Consider the following 11,613-nt stretch of genomic DNA (forward strand, 5'->3'; position numbering starts at 1 on the left):
AAGTAGAACATATTACCTACATATATCTTTAGAGTTTCCTTTCCTAACTGTGCTCCATGAAGAATGTTACAGGTTTATTATCTTCTGTTGATATTCTTGAGGGCTCAATTTTTCCCTCAAAAAGTTTCCATTTTGAGATCTGATTTAGCAATGGCTGAACATGCATACATTTTATCTTATTTCCTACTGCTCAAGATTCTTTCAAAAACTAAAGTTGAGTCGGCCAAAGCATTCATTCTTTTTTTTTTTTTTTTTGTAAGATGACTCTAGTAGCACTAAATTTTATTTAATTTCATTTGAAACAATTTTGTTAGATAGTGACATTTGGCATATCAGTGTGCATTTAAAATGAAAACATTAAAATTGGTGAATTTTTGTGTAGCCATTTTAATGTTGAATATGGAAGAAAAAAAGCAATGTTTCAGCATATTATGTTTTACTATTTCAACAAAGGTAAAAACACAATTGAAATGCAAAAAAAAAAAAAAAAAAAAAGGTTCTGCAGTTTATGGAGAAGGTGTTGTGACCATTTGAATATGTCCAAAGTGGTTGCAAATTCTGTGCTAGAGATTTCTCATTAGTTGATGTTCCATAGTCAGATAGACTAGTAGAAATTGATAGAGACCAAATTGAGACATTAATTGAGAACCATCAATGCTATACCATGCAAGAGACAGCCAACATACTCAAAACATCTGAATCAGTTTTGAAAAATATTTGCATCATCTTACTCATTCCCATAGCTTTGATGTTTAGGTTCCACATAAGTTAAGTGGGAAAAAATTCCTTGATTGTATTTCTACATTTGATTATCTACTTAAACATTAGGAAAAGATTCCATTTTTAAAACAAATTGTGACAGATGATTAAAAGTGGATACTGTACAACAGTTTTGAATGGAAGAGATAATGGAAAAAAGAGAAATGAACCACCCAACCATGTCAAAGCCCAATCTTCATTCAAAGTAGGTGATGCTGTGGGATTGGAAAGTATGGTGGGAGTGGAAGGGAGTTCTCTATTATGAGCTACTTCTGGAAAACCAAACAAATAATTCCAAGTTCTGCTCCTGATAGACCAACTGAAAGCAGGACTTGACAAAAAGCACTGGGAGTTGGCCAACAGAAAGCATATAATCTTCAGTCAGGGTAGCTCAAGGCCTCATGGTTATTTGATGACCAAGCAAAAACTGACACAACTTGGCTGGGAAGTTCTGATTCATCCACCACATTCATCAGGCATTCCTCCTTTCGGTTCCCATTTATTTCAGTGTTTCCAAAATTATCTTAATGGAAAAGATTTAAATTCCTTGGAAGACTTTAACAGGCTCATGGAACAGTTCCTTGCTTAAGATTAAAAATTTGGGGAAGATGGAATTATAAAATTGCCTAAAAATGGCAGAAGGTACTAGACCAAAATGGTCTAGTACACATTGAACACATTGTTCAATAAAGTTCTTGGTGACTATGAAAAATGTGTCTTTTATCTTTATTTAAAGAAGCAAAGGGCCTGTTTGGTCATCTCAATGCAAATAAGAGGTAGCAAGTTGGGGATTCCAAGGCCATTATAGAGAGTCTCATCCTCATGCCTCATGATGGTTTGCCCCCTGATGATCCAGACCCTGCTACTAAAACAGAAGTCTTCATTACAAACCTTTTAAACCACATTCATCATAGGAGATGTTCTGTGCCCAGGGGTGCAAGCCCTAAGAAGACGCGATGAAGTGGTCACAGAACAGAAAGGAATTTCTTAAACCAATCCCGGCTCAACTCGAAAGATACCTGAACGTGCCATTTTAGAAACCCAAGGTAACAGCTTAGAGTTTAGAAAGGAGAATGAAGACTACCGGAAGCCCCAAGTAGCTCCCAGGACTAGCCTATTAAAAAGTCAAATAATTTAAACAAAGTCACCAGTGGTTATTCTTTTTTTTTTTATTTTTGTTGTTGTTGTTGTTGTTGTTGTTTTGTTTGTTTGTAAATAGGAATGTTTTATTGAAGTATAAGATTGTTATAGAAGAGAATGGATTTTGGTAATTGCTTTGAAAGTTAAAGTCACCCATAGCTGCAGTGCCAAAAATTTAAAAGTACAAGAGCTTAACATTTAGAATCAATAAAATGCAATTGTTACTAAAAGAAAATTGTCAGTTTTCTATACGGATATTTCCAGAGTTGGAGGAAATCCCATAATACGTACATATGTTTATCCTGGCAGCGGGGTGTGGTAGAAATGTCACAGGATTAGAGTGAGGTAAGTAACACGTTAAATTAGTAAGACTTTCAGAGGTAATTCAACTAGTGAGAATTTTAAGCCTTTTAAGTGTATTTTACCTGAAAGAAAAATCTGAAGCTGTTAATTATTACTGACGCCATAAGGACATCTGGTCTTTTTTTTTTTTTTTTCCATTACCCTAGTTTCCCTTAAAGTGGGAGGCAGCTGGTAGTTATGGAATTCAAAACGGAATAGTTTTAAGATGTGATTCTGTGGAACTTAGCCTCTTTGAATCTTGGTTTCTTCAACTGTAAAAAGAAAAACAGCAGTATCTTCTCTTTTTTTTGGATAAAATAGCATAACAGTGTTTTGTGAATGTTACACATTAATGAAATATTAATATAGCATTCATGTAACAACATTATATTACATGTGGCATAAATGTTATGTCATATTAAAAGTAATGTAAATGCTATTTCAGTGCAAAGAAATAGAGGAAAACAATAAAATGGGAAGGACTAGAGGCCTCCAAGAAAATCAGAGGTACCAAGGGAACATTTTATGCAAAGATGGGCTCAATAAAGGACAGAAATGGTAGGGACCTAACAGAAGCAGAAGATATTAAGAAGAGGTGGCAAGAATATACAGAAGAACTGTACAAAAAAGATCTTCATGACCCAGATAATCACGATGGTGTGATCATTCACCTAGAGCCAGACATCCTGGAATGTGAAGTCAAGTGGGCCTTAGGAAGCATCAGTATGAACAAAGCTAGTGTGGGTGGTGGAATTCCAGTTGAGCTATTTCAAATCCTGAAAGATGATGCTATGAAAGTACTGTACTCAATATGCCAGCAAATTTGGAAAACTCAGCAGTGGCCCCAGGACTGGAGAAGATCAGTTTTCATTCCAATCCCAAAGAAAGGCAATGCCAAAGAATTCTCAAACTGCCGCACAATTGCACTCATCTCACATGCTAGAAAAGTAATGCATAAAATTTCCCAAGCCAGGCTTCAGCAATATGTGAATCGTGAACTTCCAGATGTTCAAACTGGCTTTAGAAAAGGCAGAGGAACCAGAGATCAAATCACCAACATCCACTGGATCATCGAAAAAGCAAGAGAGTTCCAGAAAAAAACATCTATTTCTGCTTTATTGACTATGCCAAAGCCTTTGACTGTGTGGATCACAATAAACTGTGGAAAATTCTTAAAGAGATGGGAATACCTGACCACTTTACCTGCCTCCTTAGAATGGATGCAGGTCAAGAAGCAACAGAACCAGACATGGAACAATGGATGGGTTCCAAATCAGGAAAGGAGTACGTCAAGACTGTATATTGTCCCCCTGTTTATTTAACTTATATGCAGAGTACACCATGCAAAATGCCAAGCTGGATGAATTGCAAGCTGGACTCAAGACTGCTGGGAGGAATAACAACAGCGTCAGATATGCAGATGATGCCATTTCAATGGCAGAAATTGATGAGGAACTAAATAGCCTCTTGATGAAGGTGGAAGAGGAGAATGAAAAAGCTGTATTAAAATTCTACATTCAAAAACTAAGATCATGGCATCTGGCACCATCACTTTGTGGCAAATAGATGGGGTGGGGATTGGGGAGGAGGGAAGTGAAAACAGTGGCAAATTTTATTTTCCTGGGCTCCAAAATCACTGTGAATGGTGACTGCTGTCATGAAGTTAAAAGACACTTGCTCCTTGGAAGAAAAGCTATGACAAAAAGCTAGACAGCATATTAAAAAGCAACATATTAGAAAACATCACTTTGCCACACAAAGGTTCATATAGTCAATTCTATGGTTTTGCCAGTAGTCATGTATGGATATGAGAGTTGGATCATAAAGAAGTCTGAGCACTGAAGAGTTAATACTTTTGATCTGTGGTGTTGGAAAAGACTCTTGAGGGTCCCTTGGATAGCAAAGAACTCAATTTCAGAAAGGAATTCTCAATTTCAGAACCAGTCAATCCTAAAGAGAATCAATCCTGAATATTCATTGGAAGGACTGATGTAGAAGCTCCAATACTTTGGCCACCTTATGCAAAGAGTCAACTCATTGGAAAAGACCCTGATGCTGGGAAAGACTGAAGGCAGGAGAAGGGGATGACAGAGGATGAGATGGTTGGATGGCATCACTGACTCAATGGACATGAGTTTGAGCAAACTCTGGGAGAGAGTGAAGGACAGTAAAGCCTGGTGTGCCACAGTCCATGGGGTCACAGTGTCAGACACATTTAGCAATTGAACAGCAACAATATGTAAGAAAAATTTTTTTTCAATTATTTTGTACAGATAAAAACACTTTTTGATCTTTAGGTTCCTACTGTTACAGTTAAAATATCATTTCAGCTCTCTGTATCATCTTGACCAAATTAGATTGATTCCCTTCATTTATTGTGTAGATACTTCTCTCCTCACACTAAATTAGATTATATTGGAAAAAGACTATAAGCAATTCTCTTGGGCTGTGTCTGCAGTAAAAAAATTATTTACAATTGTTATGTGCTTTCAAATCCAGGAGTAGAAGCCTGGTCATGAGGACTAGATGTTATATTCATGAGTATGACTTCAGAATCATAAAGCTAAAATGAGATTCACAAAACCCTCAAATGACAACATGCTCAATTCTTGTAAAGTATAAGATGCCATCATTCCTCCACTGGTAAAATATAGGACAGTAGAAACTGGAGAAAGATTTCATCATCACCATGTGAAAGGCGCCATTATTTGCCAAATGTAAAGCTGTTCCCTGCCAGAACTTACTCAGAGGGAAAGACCTACTTGGGAAGTGTAGGTATCATACTCTCAGGATGTATAATAAGTTCTAACATCATTGCAGCTTTGCTAGCTCCTGCCATATTGAGTTACACAATATTTTAATCAAATAAGCATAAGATTGGTCATGTGTAGGGTAACTCATTTCTCAAGTGTAAAGATACAAAGATCAAACAAGGACCAGAAGCAGTATCAGCAGATAATGTGAGCAATGGCCTCAAAATGAGCCAAACATTTTAGGAAGCTTCCAACACAGTTCTCTGTACCACTATGCTGCTGTTTGCTGAGAAAATTGAGAGCCAAGGATATGCCATTCCACTGACTGACATGTACATGTCAAGACCTTGTTACTCCTTTAGAGAAGAGGTTCTTCCTTCATAGATAACTCAGTCTCTATCATTGCCTTCTTCTCATTTGGATGAGAGACTCTGAATCATACATTTAATGTTTTCAGAGCTCTTAGGGCAAAATCACACTCTAAACTTTTAATCTTTCTCAGGTATTAATGAAGGATTGCCTAACTATACACTTGACTTTTTTCCCCCCTAGAGCCTACTTTTCCAGCATTGAACTTCTTAATTCCAGCATCTTTTGCAGACTGGACATGTTATTTCCTCATATCATCCAGCTATGGTTCTGTTTTGTTTAATATGTATTCTTCCAATTTATTCCTTTTATCTTATACTTTAAGCATAAAAAAGAAGCCAATGAACAATGGGATACATGTGTATTTTTCAGTGGGATGGGGAGGGAGACGGGAGGGAGGTTCAAAAGGGAGGGGATATATGTATACCTACGGCTGGTTCATGTTGAGGTTTGACAGAAAATAACAAAGCTCTGTAAAGCAATTATCCTTCAATAAAAAATAAATTAGGAAAAAAAAGGAAACTAAAAAAGAAGCTAAGATACAATTTTAACCCTTCACTTAGATATCTTCTCAGATAATGTTCAGTTTTATTACTTGTAAATTCTACATTCCATATAACTGCAGGATATAATTATGCTAAGATTCAGCCACTAGATAACAAAGATGTCTATTCCTCCAATTTCCAATAACAACCTCTCATTTCCTTTTGAGACTTCTCCAGCAGCACCTTTGACATCGTTTACCAATAGTCAACAAAACAACTTAAGTAGCTCCTGCTCCAGCCGCCTCGGCCGCCGCTTCCCGGCCGAGTTCGAGCGGCCCCGGCGGCCCCCGGCGCGTCCAGCTGCGCGGACCCGCGCCCGTCCCGCCCGGCTGCCGCCCGCGTCCACCCCGCCGCGATGGCGACGCGCTCGTGCCGGGAGAAGGCGCAGAAGCTGAACGAGCAGCACCAGCTCATCCTGTCCAAGCTGCTGAGGGAGGAGGACAACAAGTACTGCGCCGACTGCGAGGCCAAAGGTCCTCGATGGGCTTCCTGGAATATTGGTGTGTTTATTTGCATCAGATGTGCTGGCATCCATAGGAATCTTGGGGTTCATATATCCAGGGTCAAGTCAGTCAACCTAGACCAATGGACGCCAGAACAGATCCAGTGCATGCAAGATATGGGAAATACTAAAGCAAGACTACTAGATGAAGCCAATCTTCCAGAGAACTTTCGAAGACCACAGACAGATCAAGCAGTGGAATTTTTCATCAGAGATAAATATGAAAAGAAGAAATACTACGATAAAAATGCTATAGCTATTACAAATATTGCCTCCTCTGATGCTCCTCTTCAGCCTTTGGTATCCTCTCCTCTACAAGCTGCTGTTGAAAAAAACAAATTGGAGAAAGAAAAGGAAAAAAAAAAGGAAGAGAAAAAGAAAGGAAAGGAGCCAGAAAAGCCTACAAAACCACTTACAACTGAAAAGCTGCAGAAGAAAGAAGATCAGCAGTTGGAACCTAAAAAGAGTGCCAGCTCTCAGAAAGCTGCAGAGCCCACCGTTGACCTTCTCGGACTCGATGGGCCTGCCGAGGCGCCAGTGACCAATGGGAGCGCAGTCGCGGGGCCAGCCCTGAACGATGACCTGGACATCTTTGGACCGATGATCTCTAACCCCTTACCTGCAACTGTCATGCCCCCAGCTCAGGGGACGTCCTCTGCACCAGCAGCTGCCACTCTGTCTGCAGTGACATCTGGGGATCTGGATCTGTTCACTGAGCAAGCTGCAAAGTCAGAAGAGGTGGCCAAGAAGCAGCTCTCCAAAGACTCCATCTTGTCTCTGTATGGTGCCGGGGCCATCCAGCAGCAGAGTGCTCCTGGTGTGTTTATGGGACCCACGAATCTACCGTTTACCTCACAAGCACCGGCTGCGTTTCCAGGCTTCCCGTCCATGGGCGTGCCTGTGCCCGCGGCGCCCGGCCTGGTGGGCAGCTCGCTGGGGCCGAGCGCGGGCATGATGGTGGGCGTGCCGGTGCCCAACGGATTCATGGGCAGCGCGCAGACTGCTGTGATGCCGCTCGCGCAGGGCGTGGTCGGGCCCCCAGGGATGGTCCCGCACATGGGCGCAGCCCAGGGGAAATTTGGCCTGCAGCCAGCTCCGCAGAGCCCATGGAACCTCCCGCAGGTGAACCAGCAGATGGCTGGCCTGAGCCTGGGTGGCGTGTTGTCGGCAGCGGGCTTCGGGCCACCGCCCAGCACCTCGGCGGGGGCCGCGGGGTGGTCCGGGAGCTCATCAGGGCAGACGCTCAGCACGCAGCTGTGGAAGTGAGCCCCCACCAGCGTTCCCGCTCAGACGCACCTGCCTCCCCTGTCCGTTCATGTACATACCTGTTTTTTCTTTTCCCCCCTTTGTTCATATGAAGACCTGATTGACCGTGTTGGTCTGTGCTGATTGAATGTGCTGTGGTGAAAAGCAGGTTGAGAAACCGTCCCTGGCGAGGGCAGCTTTGCTCACAGTTCCCAGGATTTCGCAGACACAGTCTCGGGGAAGCTGCTCAGTCAACGTGCATAATCAGTTTCCCTCTCGATGAAATTATAGCTCTCATGTTTGCATATAAGGGAAGTAGTTATCATGTTAGTAATACCTCTAACAGTATGAGCCCCACCCCCAGATTAGCCAGTAATCCTGTAGGAAGGTACTGTATGATCAAATGTTTAATCATATAAATAGAATGTCCATGTATCACCGAGCACTGTTTTCTAGTGTACCCAGACTCCTTTACGTCACATTCACCTCACTGTGCTGTTGTTATGATGTGCTTAACAGGGAACGTGGTTAGTGAAAGGAAGATAAACCTGGATGTTACGACACAACTTAGTTGAACACGTGTTTGAAGAAGTCAGATTTTACCTGCCTTCCTTGGAATTGGGATCTTTTCCTATGTATACATAGTGCTAGCAAGAGACCTTCCTCCACACTAGATGCAAACAGGGTAACTAAACAAGCCACTCAGTCCTTGAAGGTGTATCCAGATTTATGACAGTGATTGTGTTTACATTTTATGGTGCCTAGTACTGACAAATGTCATATCCCTGTATTAAACAGATGAATCCATAAAAAAAAAAAAAAACAAGTATTCTCTAAGGAAACAATGTTTTATCTAGCATAGTCTTTACTTCTGAGTCCTCCCTAGCAGAGACATCTTTAACCATATTTATACTAACAGTCCATTTAAGGGAATCTGAGCTTTTGCTATTGTGCTCCTTCAATTTTTTTCTAGCCTCTGTCTATTGATCAATTACAAACTCACTTCCACAGTTTAGGTATTTATTACAGCTCAATTTCAGACACCAAAGTACATTGCTTCTCAGACTTTTGGCTAAGATCAAGTGCAGAAACCAAAGTATGTACTCATTTCTCCTTGCTGCCATACTGAATTACCACAAGTTTAGTGTCTTAATGCAAATTTATCATATTACTGTGCCCAAGATTAGAATATCAACATAAGTTTCAGCAGGCTCAAATGAAATCATAGCATACCTGTGTTCTTTTATGTATCCTTGAAGTAGGAACAGTTTTCTTTCCTTTTTCTGGGTCTCCAATTTCCATGTCTGGCTCATAACCCTTTCCCAGCTCCAAAGTCAGCAACATTATCCAAGTCACCCTCATGTTTCTCTCTCTCTCTCCGCTTCTGTCTCCCAATTTTCCTTTCTACTTTTAAAATCTTTGTGTCTATATTGGGTCCACCCAGATCATGCAGGATCTCTGACCTACATTAAAGTAAAATGGTTAGCAACATTAATTCCACTATGCCACAGGCTAATGTATTACCAGGTTTTTTGGATTAGATGGTAAAATACTACTAATAAAAAAGATGTGCTCTTTGAAGTAGGATGTAGACATCTATATGGGAGGCCACTCTTTTGTATACCACACTGAGTGTCATTATCTCATGAATATTGAGACCGCAAAATACAACAGAATACATTAACACTCCCTCATGCACACCACAGACTGTACTTGGCAAAAGGCTCTGTGGGAAACTGGTAGGCAGCTAGGACTATTGGTATAATAACCAGATCCTTTGTAAATCCTTATAACACTTCTATCATGACCTTTCAATGAGCTCAAACCTGGGCAACTTGTTTGAACAGCATATTATTATTTCTCTAGATGCTTGTTAGGTAGTGTGTTCACCCTACTCTGGTCAAGTTCCCACCACTGTTCAGTTCAGTCGCTCAGTCGTGTCTGACTCTTTGTGACCCCATGGACAGCAGCACACCAGACCTCCCTGTCCATCACCAACTGCCAGAGTTTACTCAAACTCGTATCCATTGAGTAAGTGATGCCATCCAACCATCTCATCCTCTGTCATTCCCTTCTCCTCCTGCCCTCAATCTTTCCCAGCATCAGGGTCTTTTCAAATGAGTCAGTTCTTCGCATCAGGTGGCCAAGGATTGGAGTTTCAGCGTCAACATCAGTCCTCTCAATGAACACCTAGAACTGATCTCCTTTAGGGTGGACTGGTTGGATCTCCTTGCAGTCCAAGGGACTCTCAAGAGTCTTCTCCAAACCACAGTTTAAAAGCATCAATTCTTCAGTGCTCAGCTTTCTTTATAGTCCAACTCTTACATCCATACATGACTACTGGAAAAACCATAGCCTTCACTAGATGGACTTTTGTTAGCAAAGTAATGTCTCTGCTTTTTTACGCTGTCTAGGTTGCTCATAACTTTCCTTCCAAGGAGTAAGCATCTTTTAATTTCATGGCTGCAGTCACCATCTGCAGTTATTTTGGAGCCCAATAAAATAAAATCAGCCAGTTTCCCCATCTATTGGCCATGAGTGATGGGACCAGATGCCATGATCTTAGTTTTCTGAATGTTGAGCTTTAAGTCAACTTTTTCACTCTCCTCTTTCACTTTCATCTAGAGGCTCTTTAGTTCTTCACTTGCTGCCATAAAGGTGGTGTCATCTGTTTATCTGAGGTTATTGATATTTCTCCCAGCAATCTTGATTCTGGCTTGCGCTTTATCCCACCCAGCATTTCTCATGATGTACTCTGCTTATAAGTTCAATAAGCAGGGTGACAATATACAGTCTTGAAGTACTCTTTTTCCTATTTGGAACCAGTCTGTTGTTCCATGTCCATTTCTAACTGTTGCTTCCTGACCTGCATACAGATTTCCCAAGAGGCCTATAGAATGAACCAAAACAATGTATCAATTGGGTAAGTTAGTCGTGTTTTATATTTTTTATGTAAATGGTTTTGCATCCATAAACATTATGGAAATGGTCTATTTAGTAAATATGTATCAATGGTCGAATTGCCTGGTGTTTGTGACTCTAAATAGCACAGGCTCACCTTAATTGAGAGGGTCCCCACTGCACTACGCATCATGGAACCAAATGTGCAGACATTAGTAACATTTGTGTAGTCAAGATTGCCTTTCTCCTTTTTACACACAACTCTACTGAATTCAAATGTATTTCCTCTTCATGACCCACAAACAAGCATCTTCTGCAATGCTTTTTTATTACCACATTTCCCAATATACTGTATGAATCAAGTCTTGGAGCTAGAAGCCAAGAAACTTCCCCAAAACTGAAGATGATAGTGATCAGTCTTTACAAGTGCAACAAGTACAGTGAAAGGTATTAAAATCCTCCCTGTTTTTGCTGCTATAGACCATGGAGAAGTTTTCACTTATAGCCCAGCAGACCCTTAATTCAGTTGATGAAGTAGGTAAGAGGGATTCTGTTGATGATTTCATTTTCTGTTACTGGTTTATTAAACTAAATAGAAAATAAAATTTTCTCTTCTGTTTTTACAAAAAATTCTCCAATAGCTATCTTATAGGTTTTCCTCAACCTCAAATAAAAGTAACACACTTAAATGCTATAGACTGGGAAACTGACAAGAACAGTGCATGGCAGGAATCCAAATGCTGTTTCTATTTTGTTAAAGTCAATTATAACTGTTCATTCAAACAGATTTAACTAAAGCTCTAAAGCATAATTATTAAATTAATAATAGCAATTTTAGGGTTTGGGGCAGCCTAATCCCTCAAGTTCAACCTACTCCAGTATTCTTGCCTGGAGAATCCCAGGGACAGGGGAGCCTGGTGGGCTGCCATCTATGGGGTCGCACAGAGTCGGACACAACTGAAGTGACTTAGCAATCCCTAATCATAAACTAAATTAATCTAAATCTTTTATTACCAATAGATACTACTTTATTATTGGATAATCAATTGGTCAGAAA

General features: G+C 40.5%; 1 protein-coding gene across 2 annotated transcripts; it reads left to right on the forward strand.

Annotated features, from left to right (window-relative positions):
* Nucleotides 1-6,196: 6,196 nt before the first annotated feature.
* On the forward strand, nucleotides 6,197-8,442 carry LOC133048065 (stromal membrane-associated protein 1-like). Of its 2 annotated transcripts, XM_061131602.1 has the most exons (2): nucleotides 6,197-6,677; nucleotides 6,756-8,441. In XM_061131602.1, the coding sequence occupies exons 1-2, from the start codon at nucleotides 6,264-6,266 to the stop codon at nucleotides 7,674-7,676; spliced, it is 1,335 nt and encodes a 444-aa protein (XP_060987585.1). In that variant the 5' UTR covers nucleotides 6,197-6,263; the 3' UTR covers nucleotides 7,677-8,441. The 2 variants fall into 2 exon arrangements, with proteins under 2 accessions (XP_060987585.1, XP_060987584.1); XM_061131601.1 differs by having other exon boundaries at nucleotides 6,197-8,442.
* Nucleotides 8,443-11,613: the final 3,171 nt, after the last annotated feature.

This window comes from Dama dama, chromosome 28 (assembly GCF_033118175.1).
Source record: "Dama dama isolate Ldn47 chromosome 28, ASM3311817v1, whole genome shotgun sequence".
Classification (NCBI taxonomy): domain Eukaryota; kingdom Metazoa; phylum Chordata; class Mammalia; order Artiodactyla; family Cervidae; genus Dama; species Dama dama.